General features: G+C 58.7%; 1 protein-coding gene across 1 annotated transcript in view; it reads right to left on the reverse strand.

Moving 5' to 3' along the window:
- LOC139792988 (maestro heat-like repeat-containing protein family member 1) overlaps window positions 1–12,472 on the reverse strand; it is a 55,345-nt gene that overhangs the window by 5,188 nt on the left and 37,685 nt on the right. The window contains 4 exon segments of the mRNA XM_071736982.1: window positions 402–590; window positions 2,086–2,232; window positions 5,003–5,117; window positions 5,995–6,132. Coding sequence (XP_071593083.1) covers window positions 402–590; window positions 2,086–2,232; window positions 5,003–5,117; window positions 5,995–6,132 — 589 coding nt within the window.

Below are 12,472 nucleotides of genomic sequence, written 5' to 3' on the forward strand. Positions count from 1 at the left end.
AGGCCTGAGGACATCAGCACTGCCATCCCTCCCCAAACCTCCACCAGGGGTGGTTTCTGGGCTGCCAGAAAGCGTGGGCAGCAGGAGTGCTGGCTCCTGGGGAGCTTCTCCTCACCCAGCACCCCCAGGGCCCTCTCCTCAGCGTTGTTCTCCTCCCATCCTCCTGGATTTGTGCTGGGAATTGCCCTGAGCCAGGGGCAGGACCCTGGCCTGGATGTCCGTGTCCCCCCAGGACAGCAGAAGCTGAGCAGAGGAGGAGGAGGCTCAAGCTCCAAGGTGAGCAGGAGAAGCATCAAACTTCCCCCTGGGGATGCTGGAGGGGTTTGGGGTGGGCAGAGGATGGTGAAGGCAGCAAAGCCCAGAGATCCAGCAGCAGGGGGAGGCAGCAGCTCGGCCCTTACGCTGTCGAAGAAGGGTCGGATCCTGATGGCAATGTGGAGGAGCATGGCCTGGATGTCCCTCTCCTCCACGTGATCCAGGAGCTTGGAGAGGCTGGACATGGCCTCGAGGGCAACCAGGTTGTTGGGGTCATCTTTGTCATCCATGCCATTGACCATGGAGGCGAGGAGCTGAGCCCCGTGCTTCCTCACCTGCAGGGAAAGGGGAGATGGAAAAAGGATGGGGCAAGGATGGAGAGATGGAGAGGTGGAGAGATGGAGAGGTGGAGAGATGGAGAGGTGGAGAGGTGGAGAGATGGAGAGGTGGAGAGGTGGAGAGATGGAGAGATGGAGAGGTGGAGAGGTGGAGAGGTGGAGAGGTGGAGAGGTGGAGAGGTGGAGAGGTGGAGAGGTGGAGAGGTGGAGAGGTGGAGAGATGGAGAGATGGAGAGATGGAGAGGTGGAGAGGTGGAGAGGTGGAGAGGTGGAGAGATGGAGAGGTGGAGAGGTGGAGAGGTGGAGAGGTGGAGAGGTGGAGAGGTGGAGAGGTGGAGAGATGGAGAGGTGGAGAGGTGGAGAGATGGAGAGATGGAGAGGTGGAGAGATGGAGAGATGGAGAGATGGAGAGATGGAGAGGTGGAGAGGTGGAGAGGTGGAGAGGTGGAGAGGTGGAGAGGTGGAGAGGTGGAGAGGTGGAGAGATGGAGAGATGGAGAGGTGGAGAGGTGGAGAGATGGAGAGGTGGAGAGGTGGAGAGGTGGAGAGGTGGAGAGGTGGAGAGGTGGAGAGGTGGAGAGGTGGAGAGGTGGAGAGACGTCGTCAGCCACCTGAGCTGGGAGGGACAGGGAGCAGCTGAGGGCCCTGGGGGTGTTGATCCTGGAGCAGAGGAGGCTGAGGGGAGACCTTCTGGCTCTCTGCAACCCCCTGAGAGGAGGTTGGAGCCAGGGGGGGTCGGGCTCTGCTCCCAAGGAACAAGGGATGGGAGAAGAGGAACTTTTGGCACAACTCAAGTGGTGCCAGGGGAGGTTTAGGTTGGAGCTGGGGAACAATTTCTGCCTGGAAAGGGTTGTCAGGGCCTGGCCCAGGCTGCCCAGGGCAGGGCTGGAGTCCCCATCATCCCTGGAGGGGTTTCAGAGCCTGGAGATGTGGGGATGAGGGACATGGGGTGGGGGTGGCCTTGGGCAGGGTTGGGGTCCTGGTTGGACTCCATGATCTCCAAGGTCTCTCTTTTCCAACCAAAATAATCTGATTTTTCTAACCCTGGAGTTCATCCACACCTCCCCCAGCCCAGGGGGCTCCAAGCCCCATCCAACCTTCAACACTGCCAGGGATGGGGCAGCCACAGCTTCTGGGGGCAACCTGGGCACCCAGGGGCTCAGCACCCTCACCCCAAACAATTTCTTCCCATTTTCCCAATAATCATTCTATGATTCTGTGCCTGGCTCTCCTCCCAAGCCAGGTGTGACCTAGAGGTGCCTCCTCCAAGGCTCTGCTGGAGGTTTCTCCTCCAGGGCTTCATCTCCTGCCCTTGGTGACTGCTGCCACCTCCCTTCTGGAGATGCTGCCACCAGGGTGAGGAGGTGACACGAGTGTCCTGTCCAAAAATCCAGCCTGTCTTTGAGGAGAGGCATCTCCTGGTGGCTCCATGCTCTCCTCCCCCCCATCCCTGTCCTGCTGAGGGCTCTGGGATGGAGCAGAGGGGCTCTCACCTTCTCCGGGGAGCCGGTGGCGATGTTCCCCAATCCCCGGAGAGCCAACATCCTCACCAGCATGGAGGAATCCTTCTGCCTCCCTGTCAGGTTGTCCAGCATGGTCTCCAGCAGGATCAGGTCATTCACCACGTTACTGCTGAGGAGCTGGAGGAGAAGAGAGAGGCTCAGGGTGGAGAGGACACGGAGAGGACCCCAGGACCTGCAGAGCTCCAGAACCTCGCTCCACATTCCCACCATCCAGGGAGAGGGAGGGGGGAGCCCTGAGCACCCCCAACTCCCAGGCTTTGAATTCAGGAACTTGTAAAAAACCATCATCTTTGAGTCAAAAAAAAAAAAAAAAAAAAAAAAAAAGACAACCCAAGGGCCCCAAGTTCAGGAGGCCATAGGCAGGAGAAATCCCCAAAACCCAAAAGTGAAATCCTCCCCCTGAGGTCGCCTGCCAGGTGAGGTGGGGAGGGATGGCCATGAAAATGTTGGAACATTGCATGGAATCATTGAATCCCAAACTGGGTTGGGTTGGAGGGACCCTGAATCCCATCCAGTGCCACCCCAAAGGATGAGCAGGGACCCCTCCCACAGCCCAGGCTGGGATGGGGGACATGGACCCCACTGATGGGACTGGGATAGAGGGACATGGATCCCACTGCTGGGATTGGGATGGAGGGACATGGATCTCACTGATGGGATTGGGGTGGAAGGAGGTGGATCCCAGCCCTGGGATTGGGATGAGGAGATGTAGATCTCACCCTTAGCATTGGGTTTGGGGCTGTGGATCCCACTGCTGGGATTGGGATGGAGGGACATGGACCCCACTGATGGGATGGGGATAGAGGGATGTGGATCCCACCCCTGGGAGTGGGTTTGGGGTTGTGGATCCTCCCCAGTGAAATTGGGATGGGGGGAAATGGAGCAACCAGGGTTCCACCACCCTCCCTGCCCAAGATCTCCTCTCCATCTCCCCTCTCCCAGCTGCAAACCCTTCCCCCTGGGAGGCTCCCATCCCTCCAGGCCCTTGTCCCAAGTCCCTCCCCAGCTTTCCTGGAGCCCCTTCAGGACCTGGAAGCTGCTCCAAGCTCTCCCCATTGCAGCCTTCTCTTCTCCAGGCTCCAGAGCTGCTCCAGTCCTCCCAGCAGCTCCAGAGCCTCTCCTGAACCCCATCCCTTGGGCTGCAGCCCCAGGAGCATCCCCTGAGCACCAGCAGAGCCACAGCTCTTGGTGAGCAGCTCCTCACTCCTGGAAGACTCCAAGCAGTGCCTGGAGGAAGTGTCCTGGCAGAGGCTCAAGGAGATGAAGCCCAGGATGGATGGAGCAGCCTGACCTGGGGGGGTGTCCCTGCCCACGCAGGGGGTTGGATCTGGATGGGCTTGGGATCATGGAATGGTTTGGGTAGGAAGGACCCACGAGGACCACCTGGATGATCCATTAATGATCTTCAAGTGGCTGCCCCATCCCTGGCAGTGCTGAAGGTTGGATGGGGCTTGGAGCCCCCTGGGCTGGGGGAGGGGTCCCTGACCATGGCAGGGGGGGCACTGGGGGGGATTTAAGGTCCCTTCCAACCCAAAGCACTCCATGATTCTGTTCCATAGTTCTGACTCTCTGGAGGTTGGGGGAGCCAAGGTTGGCCCCAGGTTCCCTCCTGCTCCAGCCCAGTGGCTCCCTCCTCACTTCCCCTCTTGTCATCTCCATCCCTGGCAGGGTTGGGAGCTCTCACCTCATCACTTTGGGGACGCAGGGATTCGCTTCCTTCCCCTCCAGCTCCTGCTTTTCATTTCCAAGCCCGGGATGCCGGGAGCCAACCCCGCTCCCAAACTGAAAGCAGATTCTGGGACGGGCTCCAAGAGAACCCAAACCCTGCAGCTCCTCCTCCTCCAGCACCCCCCCCCCCCCTCCTCCTCCTCCTCCTCCTCCTCCTCCTCCTTCACCTCCTCGGGCCAAAGGGAAAATAAAAACAGAGCCTCGATCCCCTGAGCAGATGAGGATTTCAAAGGTGGTTTAACCAGGGGGGGTGAAATCTCAGTGGGTTTGGTGCCATCAGGTGCATCCTTCATGGAACCCAAACCTCCTCCAGCGGCCCGGGATGGGGTTTTTTTTCCCCTTTTTTTTTGGTTTCAGGTGGTAGGGATGGAGGGATGGATTGTGTTACCGTCTGCTGGCGAGGGGAGAAGAAAAGGAACTTGAGTCACCTCATTCCTCTGGTGGGTACGTCAGCCCCAGGGCTGGGGTTTGCTGGCTCATGGCAGGGATGTGCTCAGAGTTGGCTCCCAGCAAGAGCTCCTCTGCCATCCCCATCTCACAACAAGAGGGGTTTTTTGGGGGGGGAGAAGGCAAGGAGGAACAGAGGCAAGAGGAGATGCCCATGGGTTTGGACCATCACCCACCTCCAATCAATGGCTGGAGGGGAAAGACAGTTGGGTGTCCAGTGCTGGAGTCCCCAGCATCAGAAGGACACAGAGCTCCTGGGAGGTGTCCAGAGGAGGCACTGAAATGCTCAGAGGGCTGAGCAGCTCCCTGGGAAGCCAGGCTGAGGGATTGGGGTTGTTCAGCCTGGAGAAGAGGAGGCTCCCAGGTGAGCCCAGAGCAACCTTCCAATATCTGAAGGGGCTCCAAGAAAGCTGGGGGAGGGCTTTGGACACGGGGGGGTAGGGAGAGGACAAGGGAAATGGGTTAAAACTTGGAGAGAAAGGGGAGATTGAGGTTGGAGATGGGGGAGAAATTGTTTGGGGTGAGGGTGCTGAGCCCCTGGGTGCCCAGGTTGCCCCCAGAAGCTGTGGCTGCCCCATCCCTGGCAGTGTTGAAGGTTGGATGGGGCTTGGAGCCCCCTGGGCTGGGGGAGGGGTCCCTGGCCATGGCAGGGGGGGCACTGGGGGAGGATTTCAGGTCCCTCCCCACCATTCCCTGGTTCCCCCATGCTCACCTCAGAGAAGAAGGCTGTGGTGGTGACCCTTTGGCTGTCGAAGACACTGTTGAGGGTTGGGATCAGATTCTTCACCACCAGGGGCAGCCGGGGCCCCGCGTGCCGCGCCATGGCCCTGCCGAGAGGAAGGACACGTGTCACCAGCTGTCCCCAAGGGCTTAGGGGGGTCCTCTGAGCACCACAGGAACCACCTCTCGTGCCTCTGTGTCCTGGCTGAGCCTGGTGACACCCACGACAGCACCCACCACCCCCAAAAGCCTCTGAGGGCGTTGGGTGCAGGGATGGCCAAGTCCCTGCCTGGATCAGGCTCCATCAAACTGGACCCTGGGCTGAGCTTCTCCCTCAGCCTCACTGCTCCGTGCCAAACCCACTGCCAGCAGCACAGGCTGGGGAGGGATGGGCACCTGCAGGGACTGGCCAAGGAACCAGCAAGGAACCAGCAAAAAAACACCAAGGAAACACCAATGAACCACAAGGGAACCGCAAGGAAACCAATAAGGAACCAGCAAGGAACCAGCAAGGAACTGCCAAGGAACCAGCAAGGAACCACCAAGAAACCAGCAAGAAATCACCAAGGAACTGCCAAGGAATGAAGAAACCACCAAGGAACCAAGAAACCACCAAGGAAGCTCCAAGGAACAACCAAGGAACGGCCAAGGAAGGAAGAAACCACCAAGAAGCCTCCAAGGAACCTCCAAGGACATTTCAACAGCAGCAAAAGGAAAAGAGATTTCTATCCCTGTCCATCCCAGTCCGTCCCAGTGCTCCAGGAACCTGGCTCATCCCCCAGGGGTTCCCCATCCCCATCCCCCAGCCAGCTGGGGACAGTCAGTCAAACAACCCCTCGGTGACATCCTGGGGACACCACTGAGACCCTCCCGGGGCTGTGCTGGGTGGGAGCTCCCTCAGGACACAACCCCCTGCCCAGGGTGCAGCTCCTGCACCCAAACCCGAGGAGGATCTGAGCAGCCCTCAGGGTGCTGGTGCCTTACCCGGCGAGCACGGCGATGCCCTCGTGGTGCCTCTCGGGGTTCACCATCATCTCCCAACCACCAGCACTGCCCACGGCCCTGGTGACCTCCTCACTGCCCCCCCGGGTCAGCATCACCTTCAGGGTGTCCACGGCTGAGCTGGGAAGAGGGACACAAAGAGGAGGGAGAGTGAGAGTGTAAAATCAGAGTTATGGGATGGGGGGGTTGGGAAAAAACCTCTGGAGATGCTGGAGTCCAAGCCCTGGCACAGCAGGATCAGCCAGGGCAGCCCAGACAGGAACACATCCAGGGGGGGTTTGGAAGGCAGCAGAGAAGGAGAGGAACCTCATCTGGAGGTTGGGGGGGTTCAGGAGGGGTTTGGGAGGCACCAGAGAAGGAGAGGAACCTCATCTGGAGGTTGGGGGGGTTCAGGAGGGGTTTGGGAGGCAGCAGAGAAGGAGAGGAACCTCATCTGGAGGTTGGGGGGGTTCAGGAGGGGTTTGGAAGGCAGCAGAGAAGGAGAGGAACCTCATCTGGAGGTTGGGGGGGTTCAGGAGGGGTTTGGGAGGCAGCAGAGAAGGAGAGGAACCTCATCTGGAGGTTGGGGGGGTTCAGGAGGGGTTTGGAAGGCAGCAGAGAAGGAGAGGAACCTCATCTGGAGGTTGGGGGGGTTCAGGGGGGGTTTGGAAGGCAGCAGAGAAGGAGACTCCACAACCTCTCTGGGCAGCCTGGGCCAGGGCTCCCTCAGCCTCACAGCAAAGAAGTTTCTCCTCACCTGGAGCTGGAACTTCCCATCTTCCAGCTTCAACCCATTCTTCCTTGGCCTGGGCACCACCCAAAAGAGACTGAGCCCTTCCTCTTGCCCCCCAGCCCTCAGCTACTGACAGACATTCAGCAGATCCCCTCTCAGCCTTCTCTTCTCCAGCCTCAACACCCCCAGGGCTCTCACTCTTTCTTCCCAGCAGAGATGCTCAAGGCCCTTCAGCACCCTCCCAGCTCTCCAGGGGACTCTCTCCAGTAGATCTCTGCCTCTCCTCAACTGGGGAGCCCCAAACTGGAGCCAGGATTCCAGCTCTGGTCTCCCCAGGGCAGAGCAGAGCAGAGCAGAGGGGGAGCAGAACCTCCCTGGACCTGCTGGACACACTTTTCCTGATGCCCCCCAGGCCACCATTGGCCTCTTGGCCACCAGGGCACAGTGCTGACCCCTGGAGAACTTCCTGCCCACCAGGACTCCAAGGGCTTTCCCCAGGGAGCTGCTCTCCAGCAGGACATCCCCTCCTCTCCCCTCCTGCTTGGGGTTGTTCCTGCCCAGGGAGTGAGCAGCCCGTCACCCCCACTCCTCCCATCCGCACCCAAGGCCATGGACTGTGAAGGGAAGAACTCCAGAGCTGCTTTAAGGAGGTTATTTTTGGGTTGTTTTTGGTGGTTTTGTTGGTTTGGGGTTTTTAGGTTTGGGTTGGTTTTTTTTTTTTTTTTTTTTTTTTGGCATTTCATATTTTATAGGTAGGGATTATTTCGCTGTGAGCCGCAGAGCAGCATCTGGGAAACATCAATTCTGCTGTCAAAACAACCCAAATATTAGCAAGGGATAAATCTCAGCCTCTGAGAGCAGCCAGAGGGACAGAGCCACCACACACACCACCAGAAACCCTTCCAGTCAGAGTGTTCCAAGGCTTTCAAATGAGGAGAAGGGTTTCTCCTGCTTGGGCTTCTCCCAGGGGGGGCCCAAGATGTGGTGACAAAGCCCTAGCAGGGTGATGGCACTTCCCTGAATCACAGAATGGGGGGGTTGGAAGGACCTCTGGAGATGCTGGAGTCCAAGCCCTGGCACAGCAGGATCAGCCAGGGCAGCCCAGACAGGAACACATCCAGGGGGGGTTTGGAAGGCAGCAGAGAAGGAGAGGAACCTCATCTGGAGGTTGGGGGGGTTCAGGAGGGGTTTGGAAGGCAGCAGAGAAGGAGAGGAACCTCATCTGGAGGTTGGGGGGGTTCAGGAGGGGGTTGGAAGGCAGCAGAGAAGGAGAGGAACCTCATCTGGAGGTTGGGGGGGTTCAGGAGGGGTTTGGAAGGCTCCAGAGAAGGAGAGGAGCCTCATCTGGAGGTTGGGGATGATCATCATCATCAGGGAAGATCACCAGGGATGATGGGGACTCCACCTCAGAGTCACTCTGGTTGGGAAAGATCCTTCAGGATCCTCAAGTCCAACTATGAACTCAGTGCTGACCAAGGCCACCACCCCCCATGTCCCTCAGCACCACATCTCCAGGGTTATGAGCTCCATCCTTAACCCCCTCCTTGCTTCCCTGTGGTGAAAAGCTCAGGGTCCTGTGGGGGGGTTCAGCCATCCCTGCACCAGGAACCCTACAGACAACAAGGAATTAATAAATCAGTCACCAATTAAAGCAAACCTCAGGCAGCAGTGGCCTTCCACCAGGTGTCCACACCCAGCAGCCCTCCCTGGTTTTACTCCTTTGGATTCTCCCTGTGCAGGATTTTTTGGAGTTCTTTTTCACCCCATCTGCAGCCAGAGGCAGCTCCCCTGAGCTGGTCCCAGCCCTTCCCTTCCAGCAGCAAAAGGACACCTGAGCATCCCTGATCAGAGAACCCTTCTGTGGAACAAAGCTCTGCCCCTGCAGCCTGGAACCAACCCCGAGCTCCTCTCTTCTTGCAGGGTTTGGCAAAGAGGTACAGGGTGGGCTTCAGGTGCTCCTGTCTGCTTGGAGCAGGACACCCAGGAACCTCCTGGTTCTGCCAGCCCAGCCGTGGGCAGCATCCACCTCCAGCCTTGTCCAGGATGAGCATCCACCTCCAGGGTTCTTCAGGGATGAGGATTCACCTCCAGGGTTCTTCAGGGATGAGCATCCACCTCCAGGGTTCTTCAGACCCCAGCATCCACCTCCAGTCTCTGCTGGAGCAAGGCATCAGCCTCCTGCCTCTTCTGGGGATGAGCACCCACCTCCAGCCCAGGCCAGAGAAGGGTTGGACCAGATGATCCCTGAGGTCCCTTCCAAGCTGACATTCTGGGTCCTGGCCTGGGCTGCATCAGGAGAAGCCCAGAGAGGTGCTCAGGGGAGGGGATTCTCCTCCTCTGCTCTGCTGAGACCCCCCCTGGAGTCCTGTGTCCAGTTCTGGAGACCCCAACATCAGAAGGACACAGAGCTCCTGGGAGGTGTCCAGAGGAGGCACTGAAATGCTCAGAGGGCTGAGCAGCTCCCTGGGAAGCCAGGCTGAGGGATTGGGGTTGTTCAGCCTGGAGAAGAGGAGGCTCCCAGGTGAGCTCAGAGCAACCTTCCAATATCTGAAGGGGCTCCAAGAAAGCTAGGGGAGGGCTTTGGACACGGGGGGGTAGGGAGAGGACAAGGGAAATGGGTTAAAACTTGGAGAGAAAGGGGAGATGGAGGTTGGAGATGGGGGAGAAATTGTTTGGGGTGAGGGTGCTGAGCCCCTGGGTGCCCAGGTTGCCCCCAGAAGCTGTGGCTGCCCCATCCCTGGCAGTGTTGAAGGTTGGATGGGGCTTGGAGCCCCCTGGGCTGGGGGAGGGGTCCCTGACCATGGCAGGGGGGGCACTGGGTGATTGTCAAGGTCCCTTCCCACCCAACCCATTCTGTGATTCTCTAAGAGGTAAAACCCCAACAGGAGCTCAGGGGGTGAAGCCCCCACAGCTGCTCCAGTGGGATGGATGCTCCCACCCCTTTATTCTCCAGGCTTTGCTCTTTTTCTTTTTTTTTTTTTTTTTTCCACCGTGTCCCATAGACACTTCCTTCCTTTCCAACAGCAGCCCCGTGCCTTCCAAGCCTCCCTTTTTCCTGCCAAGCTATCACATTCACCTTCACCATCTCCCTCTGGCATTTAAATATCAGGAAGGGAGTCGAATCCAAAGCGTGGACAGGAAATGACTTTGATATCGTACCCAGCTCCTGGGACCAGGGATGGAATTTCACATCCCTGTGGTTTTTTTCTTTTGTCTCGGACAGAAGACTGTTCCTAAACCCCACCTCCCCTCCCCAAATCCATCCATCAGTGATGACTCCACGGCCACAGGGACCTCCCTGCACCCCGGGCTCAGAGCAGAACCAGGCGCTGCTCCCTGACCTTCTGCTCCCTCCCAGGACATTCCCAGCAGGAGCCAGGGGGATGCAGCCCCTCTCCCTGCTCCTCAAAAGCAGGAGATGTCACCAGGAATGGCACAGAGCCAGGACACGGCTGCTCTGTGCCAACACCTGCAAGATCAGGTGGAGATTTGAGAAGTGGGGTCAAGAATCCTATGAGCTGGGGGCAGTGGGGATGAAGGAGCTGATTTCCCTCTTGGAGGACATGGATGCTGTGGGTGATCCCCCAGTTGTGGTCCCAGGGGAGTGAAGAAGAGCATGGTCAGCACACCCACAATCACAGCAGCCCCTCTGCAACAATCCTGGATCAACCAGCAAAGCCTGGGACCCCCTGGATCAGGAGGGATCAGCCTGGGGCTGAGCTGCTCCTGGGGGCTGCAGGGGAGGGGGCTGAGGGGCTCCTTCACCCCACACCTGGGATGTGGGTGCTGAAGAATCATAGATCATAAAACCCAAGAGTGCTTTGGGTTGGAAGGACCTTAAAACCCCCCCAGTGCCATGGTCAGGGACCCCTCCCCCAGCCCAGGGGGCTCCAAGCCCCATCCAACCTTCAACACTGCCAGGATGGGGCAGCCACAGCTTCTGGGGGGGTTGTTGGCCCCTTCCCATCTCCTGGTTGCCCCAGGGCTCAGCACCAGCCCTTGGGGCATCCAGCCCCAGCCCCAACTTCCTTTCCAGGACTCATGGAGGGATCAGAACAGAGTTCTGGCTGTGGGAACCCAAAGCCACAGAGGATCCACCCCAAAACCAGCGCCACTGCTGAGCAGAGCAACCCAAGGGGACAAGGCAAGTGCCACAAGCTCCAGGGGTGTCACCACCTCCAGGACAGCCCTCACCCAACCCCCTGCTCCATCCCCTGGGGCTCTGCTGCCTCCTCTTCTCACCAGCTCTCACTAAAAGCCTCATCAGAGAGCAGCTGCTGCACCCCAACACCCACCCCAACACCCTCCTGCACCCCAACACCCTACAACCCCCCCAACACCCTCCTGTCACCCAACACCCTGCTGTCACCCAACACCCTGCTGTCACCCAACACCCTATACCCACCCCAACACCCTACAACCCCCCCAACACCCTCCTGCACCCCAACACCCTGCTGTCACCCAACACCCTCCTGTCACCCAACACTCAACACCCCCCCAACACCCTGCTGTCACCCAACACCCTATACCCACCCCAACACCCTCCTGCACCCCAACACCCTCCTGTCACCCAACACCCTGCTGTCACCCATCCTACACCCACCCCATCCTCCTGTCACCCAACACCCTCCTGTCACCCAACACCTTCCTGCACCCCAACACCCTCCTGCACCCCAACACCCTCCTGTCACCCAACATCCTGCTGTCACCCAACATCCTGCTGTCACCCAACACCCTACACCCACCCCAACACCCTCCTGTACCCCAACATCCTCCTGTCACCCAACACCCTCCTGTCACCCAACACCCTAAATCCATTCCAACACCCTGTTGTACCCCAACACTCTACACCCACCCCAACACCCTGCTGTCACCCAGCACCCTCCTGTCACCCAGCACCCTGCTGTCACCCGTTCCATCTCCCTGCTGGGAAAGTCCCAGTTGCTCAGCACACCCAAGGCTGTCAGTGTCTTCTGGGCTCCTCCAGGATTCTTTTCTTTCTTTTTCCCCCCCTAAATCTAATAATAACCTGGAAAAAACCCCAAACCACCAAATCTGGAAAGCCACAAGAGGATAAATCTGGAAATGAGGGCAGAGTTTCCTCCCTGCAGGCCAAGGAGAGCTGGAGAACATCCAGATGTTGGGCTGCTGGGGGGAGCAGGCAGGTGCCTGGAGCAGCAGCTCCAGAGAATCCTAAAATCAGGGAATGGTTGGGGTTGGAGGGACTTTAAATCCCATCACAATGCCCCCCCTGCCATGGTCAGGGACCCCTCCCCCAGCCCAGGGGGCTCCAAGCCCCATCCAACCTTCAACACTGCCAGGGATGGGGCAGCCACAGCTTCTGGGGGCAACCTGGGCACCCAGGGCTGGGGGGCAAGAGGAAGGGCTCAGTCTCTTTTGGGTGGTGCCCAGGCCAAGGAAGAATGGGTTGAAGCTGGAAGATGGGAAGTTCCAGCTCCAGGTGAGGAGAAACTTCTTTGCTGTGAGGCTGAGGGAGCCCTGGCCCAGGCTGCCCAGAGAGGTTGTGGAGTCTCCTTCTCTGCTGCCTCCCAAACCCCTCCTGCACCCCCCCAACCTCCAGATGAGGTTCCTCTCCTTCTCTGCTGCCTTCCAAACCCCTCCTGAACCCCCCCAACCTCCAGATGAGGTTCCTCTCCTTCTCTGCTGCCTTCCAAACCCCTCCTGAACCCCCCCAACCTCCAGATGAGGTTCCTCTCCTTCTCTGCTGCCTTCCAAACCCCTCCTGCA

Source organism: Heliangelus exortis, chromosome 2 (genome assembly GCF_036169615.1).
Source record: "Heliangelus exortis chromosome 2, bHelExo1.hap1, whole genome shotgun sequence".
Classification (NCBI taxonomy): domain Eukaryota; kingdom Metazoa; phylum Chordata; class Aves; order Apodiformes; family Trochilidae; genus Heliangelus; species Heliangelus exortis.